The sequence below is a fragment of the Trichomycterus rosablanca genome, chromosome 1 (genome assembly GCF_030014385.1).
Source record: "Trichomycterus rosablanca isolate fTriRos1 chromosome 1, fTriRos1.hap1, whole genome shotgun sequence".
Taxonomy (NCBI): domain Eukaryota; kingdom Metazoa; phylum Chordata; class Actinopteri; order Siluriformes; family Trichomycteridae; genus Trichomycterus; species Trichomycterus rosablanca.
This window is the reverse complement of record NC_085988.1, coordinates 86,356,372-86,371,802: the sequence shown is the minus strand read 5'-3', so window position 1 is coordinate 86,371,802 and position 15,431 is coordinate 86,356,372. Positions and strand designations below refer to the sequence as shown.

Sequence of the window (15,431 nt, the reverse complement as noted above, 5' to 3'; positions counted from 1 at the left end):
TAATTGGATCATTTTTATTTCAAACAGTATAAAATTACCTTTTAATTTAATGTAGCTATAAAAATATTCAACTACTTACAAAAATAAAATCTAAACTTAACAAAATCAAAACATCATTTTAGCTTCAAGTTTAATTTTTTAGCAAATATGTAATTATATTTACAGCAAGTTCATTTTTCTTTCTTAAAATAAAAGAAAAAGCTTCAGGAATTAACAAACAGATCAAAAATACAAAATGAAAACATTTTAAAAAACAATAATTTTGATGACTATTACAAGACAGATCTTTGTGTTAGCGCACTGTGGCTGGTTTGGTTACAGAACTGTGAAATGAAATTTGGGGACGTTTTTACCCCCCGTGCTCGACTGAAATTTTCAACACTGAGATCAACAAAGATTCAGATGAATAAAATATCAGGAGCTGAAGCTGTTAGAAAATCATTTCCTGAGGTTAGAGATGTTATGATGTCATTTCCTGAACAAAGGCATTGGGCGTCGTCTCTGGGTCACATGGTCTGGGTCTCTCTGAGGCTCCTCCTCCACGTCATCATAATCTGTAAAATGAGTAAATTGAGGTGTTTAAAATCAGGAGGAGGCTGAAATGTTCCTCATAGATGATCAATAATGGAAGCAAACTTTCACTCTGCTGCCTGTTCACTTTATTTACAACATTTACTCCATCCTCCTTAATCATGCACATTTCACACACAGCCATGGAGCTAAACCAACCCACCTTCTGCACCTCCTACTTCCTGTTCAGCACCCATCACATCATCATAGTTCTCTGATTCCTCTATTAGAGCCACATGAGAAGAAAAATGATGATGGCATTAAGAAACTCAACTGAATTCTTACTGCATTGATGCTTCAGTTTCAAATTCATTTCCTCCTGTCAGAGAAACAGACCTGTTATCAAGTTTGGCTTTGTTTCCATGGTAACAGCATCATCATCATGGTCCTCTGGTGGTGTTTCTTCTGCCCAAATGTAGAGATCAATACCATGAAATCAGTCATGATGTGGTTCAGAACTCTTTTCATGCTTGAAGTTACAATATTGTGATATTATTGTCCTACCTGTCATGATCTGGGACTTCTGATCAGCTGTAATGGCATCATCATAATTCTCAGCTTCGTCCTCTACACCAAAACACCCAGATTTCAACTTTACTCAGGTACCAGTTCTTAAAGTTACAGGGGGCCAGTAAAGCTTCACAAATGCTCTACAGCAGGGGTGTCAAACTCATGGCCCGTGGGCCAGATCCGGCCCGCCACGTCATTTTATGTGGCCCGCGAGAGGTTTAACGACTGTATGATTGTTGTGATGGTTCGAGTCGTTACAGAGATGCGCTTATAATTTAACGGGACTCCTGCGCCTTTAAGAGACAACCGTGACATCATATTAAACAATATTAAACAATAATAAATAAATACAAATAATTATCTTTCAGTATAATACCAAAGCATCGTCTGTAAGTAGTGGCTTTTATATTCTCAGTTGTTTGTAAATGTTTAGTGAGTATATTACAGCGTTTTAGTTACAAATTTACCGTAATTAAATACTGTTGTTACGTTACTATAGCAATTAGCATCTTTACACAAAATTTTAACTCGTTATTTTAAGCGATATTTTACGTTTGGTTTAATCTCATATTGTACCAGATGTAACACTTGACTACAGCTGTGTGCTTGTACTGTATTAAGTTCTTTATTGTTTTTATTGTTTGTATTTTTACTTCATTTTGATGCACACAGTGTATCACACAGCTGGCGAGCAAATAAACCGACTGTATTCTGAAGGGAGCTGTGTGTCTGTTTGTCTGTCTGTCTGTCTAGCTGAGCAAAGGGGGATAAACTATCAGTGAGGGCAGAATGATTGTCTTAAAAATACACTGTAAAATCCTAAACAAACTGCATCTTTCAAAATGCATGCTGATTTTGTGACCTGCAAAGTGACACAGCCCACCAGTAGATGATACACATATTTACACATGATCCTAAAATGTACAAGAAGATAAGTAAGAAAATTAAGCATAAGGAGGAAATTTAATGAAAGTGAAAACAAGTTTGTGCTTCAGGAAGAGAAACCAGTGCGTCTCTTGTGTTATGAGGCCGTGTCTGTGGTAAAGGAGGACAATATTAATGCAGAATTCGGCGTCCAAGAAAAACAACAGACTGCAATCACAGCAGGATACGTTACAATCGGCCCTTTGAGGGCCACAATAATGCTGATTTGGCCCTCGGTGAAAATGAGTTTGACACCCCTGCTCTACAGGAATCTCTTCAATCACAGTGGATTTAATGATTCCATTTTCATCACATGAATTCTGATCTTATAAAGTGTAGTGAATGTAAAACTCCTCCCTCTAGATCTTTATAAATATAAACACACTACAGCAGAACCAGTGTACAAAGTTCTTTACAGTATGGAGGATTCATTTCTACAGCTTTCTAAAAGAAATCACTAAACAGAAGCTCACCGGCTACGTTATCAGGGATCAGTCCAGCGGTCATCACATCATCATAGTCCTCTGGTGTGTCCACTCTCCTCCTATCACCTAAATCACATAAAAACAGAGGATCAGATTTTGGAAGACTCATCCCATCTACTGTATTGATTTTTAAGTTAATTGTTTTTAGTTGGAAGGTTAGAAAACCTTCAGTTGAAAAGAGTTAAATATTTTCTATTGTACCAGTTACAATAAATAAAGTTTTTGTACCAATTAAATTGTAATAAAGTCTCCTGAAGTGGTTTTACCTGAATGTATTTTAATGCTTTTATAATTAATTTTAATTCACCACAATTTAATTTAGCAAGGTTTTGTTTTTCTACCAGTAAATCAGAGCTGTTTAAGATTTTATTGAGATTTTAATTGTTTATAATTGATGAATCTACTTGAGGTAATTACTATATTTACTTGTTTAAATACTTGATTATTTTGGGGATTGTACTGGAATATGAGACTTTATTGTCTGTCACCTCATCTTAACCCACTTGCTTGTTTTTTCTGCTCACTTGAGACGTGAGGGTCACCCTGACCCGCTTAAGAAACTTGCTTTTCACATATTGACGCAGATGTTACTTATTAGATCTTCACATGTTTTAGCAGTCGAGTCTGGTCTGGACAGGCCGCCATTTACACTTGCTTTAGTGCATCTTGGTGAAGTTAAGGTTCTGGGAAAACCGCGGGATGTTATCAACAATTCCCAGAATTCCTACAATCATCTACATTAACTAATTCAAATAATATAATCATATTTAATATTAAAAATACAGGTTATTACCAAGTATGTTTTCAGGAATCGATCCAGCAGTGATGGCATCATCATATTCCTCTCCTGTTTTTACATTCGCTGTATCACCTAAATCATATAAATTCAGAACATTTGTGCAAACAGATCAATCATCTTTATTTAATCATTAATATTAAAATAATAAATTGTGATAATTTAACAAAGGTACAAACTGATCAGGTCATTAGTTGTGACTGCATCATCATAATACTCGGCTTTATCTCCAATCCCAGATTTTTCTACATGAATAAAGTTTAAAATTATTGTCATTGACACTTTTCCTCATTCCAGAACAACAGAAACAAAAAACTAGATTCACTATTGAAGATAATTTTATAATGAAGGAAAAATCTGTGAACTAACAAACCAAAGAGACCAAAATGAAGGTGTCAGGATTAAAACTCTGGATTTATGATAAACATTTTCTTCATTCTTTTAATGTTTCTTTGTGGAACAGAGTTGAACAAATCCACCCTCCAGATCTTTTACCTGAGAGAAGCTCCTCATCCACGTCTTCATACCCAGAATGCTGTGATTCAGAGAGGAGACTTCCTGTTGAGAAGAGAAGAACAGTCATGAGACGAGTTCAGAACAGCAGATCAACATGAGCCACCACAACTTTGTTCCATTTCCCTGAAAGGTTTTATACTGGGCAGGATCTCAGCAGGAACACTCAGCACACAGTAGTAATACCCTGGTACCAACTGTATATTTCTTTAAATAATTTTCTGTAAATGTATTTATTATTATTGTCAGGGTACCAAAACCTTTACATATAACTCTGTATAAACGTCACCTCTTTTACTGGAACGTCTGGTTCTTCTAGTGGAGTATCTGTGGTTGATCTCTTCATAAACTGCCTCTGACAGAGTCTTACGCTTCATCTTATAGAGACCTGATAATGGTGAAGAAGAAACACAGTTAAGCTTAGAAAGAGAGAAAAGCATGTATGGTTTAAATTAACAAGGATCCAGGATTAAGCCTTGTGGGACTCCACACGTTCCAGTCCAACATCGTCTTCATGACTATGTTAGTAAGATCTGAACCAGTGCAGGACTGAGGCAGGGAGGTAAATGTTCAGTAACTGAAGCAGGATTAAATCTCTGAATGTTCCTACCTCTCCTGAGTCCTCTGTTCTGGAAAAACATCACAACCAGAAGCACTGAGGCCAGGAAGAGCAGCGTTCCCAGCAGGATCAGGGCCAGTGGAGGGGTGGATAGAGCAGCTGCTGATGGAGGTTCTGGATTGGCTGTTCTTTTCATTGGTTGTTTCACTGCAGTTTAAATATAAATGATATTTTTGTAGATCATAACAGAGTTTATTATTATTAACGTGTGTATAGATGATAGAAAGTAAAATATTTTACCTGCTTCGGTGATGATGGTGGTTGTTGTGGGTGTAGTAGTAGAGGATGCTGATATCTCTACAGTAACAGAAATTTATCAAACCTTTTATATTTAGCAATAAAAGAAATAAAATTGTAATTGGATTTTATTCTTAAAAGTAATCCCACCCCTCTGACCTGCACATGTGACTCCAGCATCCTGTTTGTGGGTGCAGTCTGTCTGGTACTTCAGGGAATGATGACAGTTCCACAGGTGAAACTCGTCTCTTCTACACTTCACTCTGTTCAGCCAGATGGTTCCTTCACCAGCACCAAAGGTAGCGTTCCTATCAGCACTCAGTGCTCCACCACAGCCCAGCTGCCTGCAGACCACCTGAGCATCTCTGATGTCCCACTGATCATCACAAACACTTCCCCATGTAGCATCATAATAAACCTCCAGCCTTCCAGAGCAGCTTCCCTTTCCTCCAATCAGCCTGAGAGGCAGGTGATCTACACCACACACATCACACAACATTACACACAACAACACTGATGAACTAAGGGTATAACAGAATATCCAAACAGTAAGTTTATCAGAATCATGTTATACATACAATTTAACTGAATTTAATTTCCCAAACAGATACAATAATTGTGGAAATAGTTCTTACTTGCACAATATTTCAGGTGGGAAGATGGAAGACATGATCCATGAGTACGTACAGGCTTTACATCATCTGCAGCAGTAATAATATATACTTTATTATATAATATATTTTCCTATTTGATTTTTCCATAAGAACCAGTACAGAATGAAGAGAAGCTCGACCTACCTGAACATTTAATGTGAGCCACCTCAATGTTATTATCACACTCGTTCTGTCCCCATGGTGAAGATGGACAATGCAGCAGTGTGGAATCATGTTTCCTACATTTTACATGATCCAGCCAGTTAGGAGCAGAATCCAGTCTTGCTTTTGTTGAAGATAAACTTCCAGTTCTTCCACAGTTCAGCTCTCGACAGATTACACTCGCCGTATCATCGTCCATCCCATTGAAACACACGTTACCCCAGGTTCCATTGTAGAAAACCTCCAGATTCCCCTCACAGCCCCCAGTGAGTCTGATTTCTTTAAATTCTGAGGGAGAAAGTTGACTGATAATTATTTAATGCTATTAATGTATAAAAACACTTATTACATCTGTATATGATGAAGAATTTCAGTACCTGAACACACCACCCCGACGTCCTCTTGGTGTCCACATTCATTCTCCTCACAGACCTTAAATCTGCAGTTCCACAGGGACGTCTCGTTCCCCTCACACTCCACCTTATTCAGCAATATGGACCCAGTTCCAGGACCAAACCAGGCTGGTATGTGGGTACTGAGGGCCACACCACACTGTAGCTCTCTGCAAACCACCTGGGCATCTTTAATATCCCACATGTCACCACACACTGTTCCCCATGAACCACTGTGGAAAACCTCCAGCCTTCCTGCACAGTCTCCATTAGAACCAACCAGCCTGATGGAGTTGTGGGCTGGGTTATTAACACACACACACACACACACACACAAACACGCACACACACACGCGCACACACACACACACATATAAAACATTTAAACTGATGTGGAGTGTGACTTATATATTCTTTATTTTTATTTAATATGCACTGCTTACCAGAGCAGGTGATGGACAGCAGTTCTCTGGAGCTGCAGTTAGCAGGTTGTGCTCTGCTGCAGTTCCCCAGATGTTCTTCACTTCCAGAACAATTGAAAGCTGTTCCACACGTGTGATTGTGTTCAGTAGTGGATGGAGAGGAGCTGAAGTTCAGCACAGATTCACAGCCCAGCTGTCTGCAGAGCACAGAGGACTCAGCCAGACTCCAGGAGTCCAGGAGAACCTTCCTCCAGTCCTGTCCAAAATAAACCTCCACCTCCCCCTGACACTCACTTCCTCCTGTTAACCTCACTCGCCCATCATGAAACGCCAGAGAGGAACCTGAAGAGAAACAATAAATCAAGGTTCAATAAGGAAACACAGTTTATTCATAAACAGGTCCTACACCACTTTAACATCTCACCAGTACAGATAACTCCAGCATCCTGTTTATGAGAGCATGCAGCTCGACTCCATGATGAGACTGGACATTGGGACAGGCGGGTCTCGTTCCCCTTACAATCAAACACATCAGACCAGATCTGGACGCTCCCCTCCCCAAACCGGTCGGCCTCCAGGACAGCCACAGCACTCCCACAATTCAGCTGGGCACAGAGGACACTGGCAGCTTTCATGTTCCAGCTTCCAGCACAAACTGTTCCCCAATCACTGAGGTACTGAAGCTCCACTCGACCAGAACAGGAGTCTGGACCGTCCACCAGCCGAGCCTCAGTGTGACCTGAACAAACAACTGAGAGCTCAGTGATAAAGGAAATATAAAACATTCTAACAGTAATCTGAGTTCTCAGTCTAGTTAAACAGAGATTAAATAATCATACTTAACCAGAACAGATTAATCCCACATCGCTGGAATGAGAGCAGTTGTGCTTTTGTGTAGATGATCGTAGACAGGAGTAAACTGTAGATTCATTTCCTATACACTGAAGCTCCTCTGTCCACACCTGACCTTCACCTCTACCAAAAGCAGCTGCTCCCAGCACCTCCACAGGAAGTCCACAGTCCAGCTCTCGACACGCAACCTCTGCATCCTGCTGGTCAAAGTCAGCATCACACACTGTGGTCCAGGTCTTCCCATGATGCACCTCGACTCTCCCAGAGCACCGGTGAGGACCATCAGCAAGTCTTAAACTTTGACCTGTGTGTTATACAGATTTAAATCATATTTATAATAAAGCTTTTAAAGGTTTTTTTTTAGTGAAGTAGACATGGGATTCCAATCCAATTCCAAAAAAAGTTGAGTCTGTAGGTAAAATTAGATATTTAATGTTTTACCTTATAATATTATTATGTGTGTGAGCTTGTGACTGGGTTTACAATTACAGAAAGTGCATTGCATAATGTGAACTTAGCCATTAAAGGACATATCAGTGCACCCTTAGTGCCGGTCCCAAGCACGAATAAATAGAAGAGTAGCATCAGGGAGGGCATCCGGCGTAAAAACTGTGCCAAATTGAATATGCGGATAAATGATCAGCTATGGTGACCCCTAACAGGGAGCAGCCAAAAGGAATCATCTTCATCTTATTATTATTATTGTGCCATCAAGTGGATTCCGACTGCTGCCAGCCATGTGGATGGTGTTTTTCCAGAACATCCTGTCTTCTGTTTGGGTCTTCAGGTTTTTTAATGGCTCGTTCATTATTCCTCCAATTGTATTCATCCATCTTGTTGCAGGCCATCATCTTCATCTTTGACCTTCAACTTTTTCACACATAAGTGCCTTTTCCAATGAACTGTTGTTTTATGTACTGTGTCCAGAATTACAGAGCTTCAGTTTGTTTATCTGTGCTTGAAGTGAGAGGTACAATCACACCCATCACATGGACTTTCTACTCCCCTGCCGTCTGGGAGAAGGTACCGCAGCATTCGGACTAACACGACTAGACTGTGCAACAGCTTCATACCACAAACCATCAGACTCCTGATCTCTAGTCTGAACTGATGGACTTGGACAGAAACACACACACACACACACACATGGATTTGCAAATCATTTTTTAATTTATGTTTGTTCTACTGTCCCTACATTATTTGTAATTGGGTTGTATTTAGAATTTGATCAAATCTTTATGCAATTTTATAAAATTTACCTGAGCAAGTGACTGCAGCATCTTTACCATGATTACAGTTATGTTTCCCCCATCCTACTGACCAACAGTTCTTCAGTGTAGATTCTGATCCTTTACAGCCCACATTATCCATCCAGATTGGTCCTGATCCTGGTCCAAAATGAGCTTTACCCAGAGCATCTACAGCCTCTTCACAGTCCAGCTCTCTACACACCACTGCAGCATCTTCCACACCCCAATAATCATCACACACTGTCCCCCACCGTCCATCATGAAGAACCTCCACTCTCCCAGCACAGCGACTTCCACCATCCACCAGTCTCACCTTGTCTGTACATCAAAGTGAGAGAAACACTTTTAAATCAAAGAGACTCTTTAAAACCATGAACATCTTGAGCAGCTGCTAAGACAAAGTCATTTTATTTTAACTGTTAAAGATACATCTCTTACCAGCACACACCAGTCCCACATCACTGGAATGGGAGCAGGTGTGGTTGGTAGGTGATGTTGGACAGAGGTGAATCTGAGGCTCGTTTCCTCTACACTGAAGCTCCTCTGTCCACACCTGATGTTCTCCTCTACCAAAAGCAGCAGCTCCCAGCACCTCCACAGGAAGTCCACAGTTCAGCTCTCGACACACAACCTCTGCATCCTGCTGGTCAAAGTCAGCATCACACACTGTGGTCCAGGTCTTCCCATGATGCACCTCGACTCTTCCAGAACATCGAGAACCGCCTGCTAGTCTGACACCTAAATTATCATCAAGAATTGAGACCATTTAATTTAATAATTACTGATAAAGCAAGATCTGCTTGTACCTTCAGTTATGATGATGTGAGGAGTGATTGTGTAACTAAAGGGAATTTCTTTGGGTTCTTTGGGTTGGAACTTTCTGAAGCTTTTTGGCTTCTGTTTTATGCTAGACAGGGTGACCCCATCACCACCACCATGTGATTTGTTGTAAAGTCCAACCAAGTCTTCAGTTCGAACCAAGGATTATAGGAGTGGAACAAAAGTATATATTTACAACAATTTCTAAGAGTTTGATAAATCAATGACATACAGTATCTCACAAAAGTGAGTACACCCCTCACATTTCTGCAAATATTTTGTTCTTTTTGTATTATATCTTTTCATGGGACAACACTATAGACATGAAACTTGGATATAACTTAGAGTAGTCAGTGTACAGCTTGTATAACAGTGTAGATTTACTGTATTCTGAAAATAACTCAACACACAGCCATTACTGTCTAAATGGCTGGCAACATAAGTGAGTACACCCCACAGTGAACATGTCCAAATTGTGCCCAAAGTGTCAATATTTTGTGTGACCACCATTATTATCCAGCACTGCCTTAGCCCTCTTGGGCATGGAATTCTCCAGAGCTGCACAGGTTGCTACTGGAATCCTCTTCCACTCCTCCATGATGACATCACGGAGCTGGTGGATGTTAGACACCTTGAACTCCTCCACCTTCTACTTGAGGATGCCCCACAGGTGCTCAATTGGGTTTAGTCCATCACCTTTACCTTCAGCTTCCTCAGCAAGGCAGTTGTCATCTTGGAGGTTGTGTTTGGGGTCGTTATCATGTTGGAAAACTGCCATGCAGCCCAGTTTCTGAAGGGAGGGGATCATGCTCTGTTTCAGAATGTCACAGTACATGTTGGAATTCATGCTTCCTCTCAGTGAACCGCAGCTCCCCAGTGCCAGCAGCACTCATGCAGCCCAGGACCATGATGCTACCACCACCATGCTTGACTGTAGGCAAGAGACAGTTGTCTTGGTACTCCTCACCAGGGCGCCGCTACACATGCTGGACACCATCTGAGCCTAACAAGTTTATCTTGGTCTCGTCAGACCACAGGGCATTCCAGTAATCCATGTTCTTGGACTGCTTGTCTTCAGCAAACTGTTTGTTGGCTTTCTTGTGATTCAGCTTCCTTCTGGGATGACGACCATGCAGACCGAGTTGATGCAGTGTGCGGTGTATGGTCTGAGCACTGACAGGCTGACCTCCCACCTCTTCAACCTCTGCAGCAATGTTGGCAGCACTCATGGGTCTATTTTTTAAAGCCAACCTCTGGATATGACACTGAACACGTGGACTCAACTTCTTTGGTCGACCCTGGCGAAGCCTGTTCCGAGTGGAACCTGTCCTGGAAAACCGCTGTATGACCTTGGCCATCATGCTGTAGCTCAGTTTCAGGGTGTTAGCGATCTTCTTATAGCCCAGGCCATCTTTGTGGAGAGCAACAATTCTATTTCTCACATCCTCAGAGAGTTCTTTGCCATGAGGTGCTATGTTGAATATTTAGTGGCCAGTATGAGAAAATTGTACCCAAAACACCAAAAAAAATTTTTTTATAGCCGTTTTATTCACCGCGGGAGTTCTCCTCCTTTATCTTGGTCGGTGTTTACATCCCACCTCAGGCTAATGTGGATGCTGCACAGAAAAGCCTGGCTGACCAGATAACCTATTTGGAGCAGAAATATGCGGACTCGATTTTTATCATACTTGGGGACTTTAACAGGGCAAAACTGAACCACGAACTTCCAAAATACAGACAACACATTAATTGTCCCACCAGGGGCAATAATACATTGGACCACTGCTACACTGTAATTAAAGATGCGTACCGCTCTGTGCCCCGTGCAGCTCTGGGACATTCTGATCACTGCTTGGTTCATCTTGTTCCGACATACAGGCAGAAACTAAAATCAGCTAAGCCTGTGGTTAAAACTGTGAAGAAATGGACCAGTGAGGCAAAGCAGGAACTACAGGACTGTTTTGACTGTACTGATTGGAGTGTTTTTGAGACTGCAACCGACAGCCTGGATGAACTCACTGACACTGTGACATCGTACATTAGCTTCTGCGAGGAGGTTTGTGTGCCCACCAAAACCTTCTGCAAATACAACAACGACAAACCATGGTTTACAGCCAAATTAAGAAAACTCCGTCAAGCAAAGGAGGATGCCTACAGAAGTGGGGACAGATCCCTGTACACGCAGGCCAGGAACATGCTGAACAAAGAGATCAGAGTCGCCAAAAACAGCTACACTCAAAAGCTGAAAAACAGGTTTTCAGCCAACGACTCTACATCAGTATGGAGAGGCCTGCAAGAGATAACCAACTACAGGAGATCACCCAACCCCATTGAGGCAAACAAAGACCTGGCTGATGACCTTAATGTTTTCTATTGTAGGTTTGATAAGGAAACATTCACACCCACCCTTCACCCCTGCACATCAACAGCCCATATCACACCTTCAGCTATCACCACACATTCTTCCATGGATACACAATCTGCATTACAAATAGGTGAGATGGACGTGAGACGACTGTTCCAAAGACAAAAAACCAGGAAGGCACCAGGCCCAGATGGAGTCTCACTGTCATGTCTCAAAGCCTGTGCGGACCAACTGGCTCCTATTTTTACAAAGATCTTCAACGAGTCACTGGAGCTGTGTGAAGTCCCATCCTGCTTCAAACGCTCCACCATCATCCCAATCCCCAAGAAACCCTCCATCACAGGACTTAATGACTACAGACCGGTTGCCTTAACATCTGTGGTCATGAAATCCTTCGAACGACTGGTTATGACACATCTGAAGAACATCACTGGCCCCCTGCTGGACCCTCTCCAGTTTGCCTACCGGTCAAACAGGTCGGTGGATGATGCAGTCAACATGGGATTGCACTACATCTTAGAACATCTGGACAGCCCACGGACTTATGTAAGAATCCTTTTTGTGGATTTTACTTCTGCATTTAACACCATCATACCAGAACTCCTCCACCTCAAACTGTCTCAGCTCAGTGTGTCCCCCGCCATCTGTCAGTGGATCACCAGCTTTCTGACAGACCGGACACAACAGGTGAGACTGGGGGATATTACCTCTGACATAAGAACAGTCAGCACTGGTGCACCACAGGGCTGTGTCCTCTCTCCACTGCTATTTTCTCTCTACTCTAATGACTGTACCTCTACAGACCCAACAGTGAAACTTCTAAAGTTTGCAGACGACACTACGATCATTGGACTAATCCAGGATGGAGATGAGTCTGCATATCGGCAGGAGATTGATCGGCTGGTGCTCTGGTGCAGTCAGAACAACCTAGAGCTGAACACACTAAAGACTGTAGAGATAACAGTGGATTTTAAAAGGAAACCTTCGACACTGCTCCCCATCACCATATTCAACAGCACTGTGTCTACCGTGGAGACCTTCAGGTTCTTGGGAACTACTATTTCCAATGACCTAAAGTGGGAGGCCAACACCAACTCCATCCTCAAAAAGGCCCAGCAAAGGATGTACTTTCTGCGTCAACTGAGGAAACACGGTCTGCCACAGGAGCTGTTGAAACAGTTCTACACCACAGTCATTGAATCTGTCCTGTGCACATCCATCACAGTGTGGTTCGGTTCAGCCACAAAACAGGACAGATGCAGATTGCAAAGAGTGGTGGATAGAGCAGCAAAAATCATCGGTGCTCCTTTGCCTACCCTCCAGGACTTATACACAACAAGGACCAGAAACCGGGCAGAAAAAACTATCACAGACTCTGCACACCCTGGACACGAACTCTTTAACCTCCTACCCTCTGGCAGGCGCTACAGAGCCCTGAACACTAAATCAAACAGACACTGTAACAGTTTCTTTCCAAATGCCATCAAACTCATTAATAACAAAAACTGAACTACTGTTTACTGTTGTTTACATGCCACACTGCACTTTATACATGCTGTATAATACCGTAACTGCATCTTACCTTACTCAACTATTTATCTTACACTATTTTTATATTTTCTGTACATATGCAAATTCTGCTGAACATGTAAAATTGTACATTGTCTACATAGTCTTGTCTGTATATTGTATTGTTGTAAATTGTAGAGAGCTAACAACAGCCGGAAACAAATTCCTTGTGTGTGTAAACATACTTGGCGAATAAAGCTGATTCTGATTCTGATTCTGATTCTGATTTAACAGCCCTGCTCCCCATTCACATCTAGGACCTTGACACATGACACCAGGGGGGGACAACGACACATTTGAGCACAATTTGGACATGTTCACTGTGGGGTGTACTCACTTATGTTGCAGCTATTTAGACATTAATGGCTGTGTGTTGAGTTATTTTCAGAAGACAGTAAATCTACACTGTTATACAGGCTGTACACTGACTACTCTAAGTTATATCCAAGTCTCATTTCTATAGTGTCGTCCCATTAAAAGATATAATAAAATATTTGCAGAAATGTGAGGGGTGTACTCACTTTTGTGAGATACTGTAAATGTAGGCTTTTAACTTTGCAGCAACTGTTTAGGGAAGGTCCTTTCCTTTTCCAGCCCATGTGCACAAAACATGAAACAGCTCAGTTTAAAGAAACTATAGTGGCCTGCACAGAAGCCTGACCTCAGGGCCTATATATATATATATATATATATATAACACATAAAGTGGTGCTTGAAAGTTTGTGAACCCTTTAGAATTTTCTATATTTCTGCATAAATATGACCTAAAAAATCATCAGATTTTCACACAAGTCCTAAAAGTAGATAAAGAGAACCTAGTTAAACAAATGAGACAAAAATATTGTACTTGGTCATTTATTTATTGAGGAAAATGATCCAATATTACATATATGTGAGTGGCAAAAATATGTGAACCTCTAGGATTTGCAGTTAATTTGAAGGTGAAATTAGAGTCAGGTGTTTTCAATCAGTGGTACGACAATCAGGTGTGAGTGGGTACCCTGTTTTATTTAAAGAACAGGGATCTATCAAAGTCTGCTCTTCACAACACGTTTGTGGAAGTGTATCATGGCACGAACAAAGGAGATTTCTAAGGACCTCAGAAAAAGAGTTGTTAATGCTCATCAGGCTGGAAAAGGTTATAAAACCATCTCTAAAGAGTTTGGACTCCACCAATGCACAGTCAGACAGATTGTGTACAAATGGAGGAAATTCAAGACCATTGTTACCCTCCCCAGGAGTGGTCGACCAACAAAAATCACTCCAAGAGCAAGGCGTGTAATAGTCGGCGAGGTTACAATGGACCCCAGGGTAACTTCTAAGCAACTGAAGGCCCCTCTCACATTGGCTAATGTTAATGTTCATGAGTCCACCATCAGAAGAACACTGAACAACAATGGTGTGCATGGCAGGGTTGCAAGGAGAAAGCAACTGCTCTCCAAAAGGAACATTTCTGCTCGTCTGCAGTTTGCTACAGATCACGTGGACGAGCCAGAAGGCTACTGGAAGAATGTTTTGTGGACGGATGAGACCAAAATAGAACTTTTTGGTTTAAATGAAAAGCGTTATGTTTGGAGAAAGGAAAACACTGCATTCCAGCATAAGAACCTTATGCCATCTGTGAAACATGGTGGTGGTAGTATCATGGTTTGGGCCTGTTTTGCTGCATCTGGGCCAGGACGGCTTGTCATCATTGATGGAACAATGAATTCTGAATTATATCAGAGAATTCTTAAGGAAAATGTCAGGACATCTGTCCATGAACTGAATCTCAAGAGAAGGTGGGTCATGCAGCAAGACAAAGACCCTAAGCACACAAGTCGTTCTACAAAGAATGGTTAAAGAAGAATAAAGTTATGTTTTGGAATGGCCAAGTCAAAGTCCTGACCTTAATCCAATCGAAATGTTGTGGAAGGACCTGAAGCGAGCAGTTAATGTGAGGAAACCCACCAACATCCCAGAGTTGAAGCTGTTCTGTACGGAGGAATGGGCTCAAATTCCTCCAAGCCGGTGTGCAGGACTGATCAACAGTTACCGGAAACGTTTAGTTGCAGTTATTGCTGCAGAGGGGGGTCACACCAGATACTGAAAGCAAAGGTTCACATACTTTTGCCACTCACAAATATGTAATATTGGATCATTTTCCTCAATAAATAAATGACCAAGTATAATATTTCTGTCTCATTTGTTTAACTGGGTTCTCTTTATCTACTTTTAGGACTAGTGTGAAAATCTGATTATGTTTTAGGTCAGAAATATAGAAAATTCTAAAGGGTTCACAAACTTTCAAGCA

At 41.4% G+C, this 15,431-nt stretch overlaps 1 protein-coding gene across 1 annotated transcript; it reads right to left on the bottom strand.

The window, feature by feature from the left end:
- Positions 1-460: 460 nt before the first annotated feature.
- Positions 461-9,151, bottom strand: LOC134330288 (scavenger receptor cysteine-rich type 1 protein M130-like). The gene is made up of 19 exons (XM_063011386.1): positions 8,824-9,151; positions 8,395-8,703; positions 7,128-7,439; positions 6,708-7,022; positions 6,299-6,625; positions 5,847-6,170; positions 5,443-5,757; positions 5,290-5,355; positions 4,814-5,128; positions 4,658-4,714; positions 4,409-4,564; positions 4,097-4,186; positions 3,781-3,843; positions 3,465-3,530; positions 2,478-2,555; positions 1,075-1,137; positions 907-975; positions 734-793; positions 461-554 (listed from the first exon to the last, which is right to left on the bottom strand). The coding sequence occupies exons 1-19, from the start codon at positions 9,149-9,151 to the stop codon at positions 469-471; spliced, it is 3,399 nt and encodes a 1,132-aa protein (XP_062867456.1). The 3' UTR covers positions 461-468.
- Between the last annotated feature and the right edge of the window lie 6,280 nt (positions 9,152-15,431).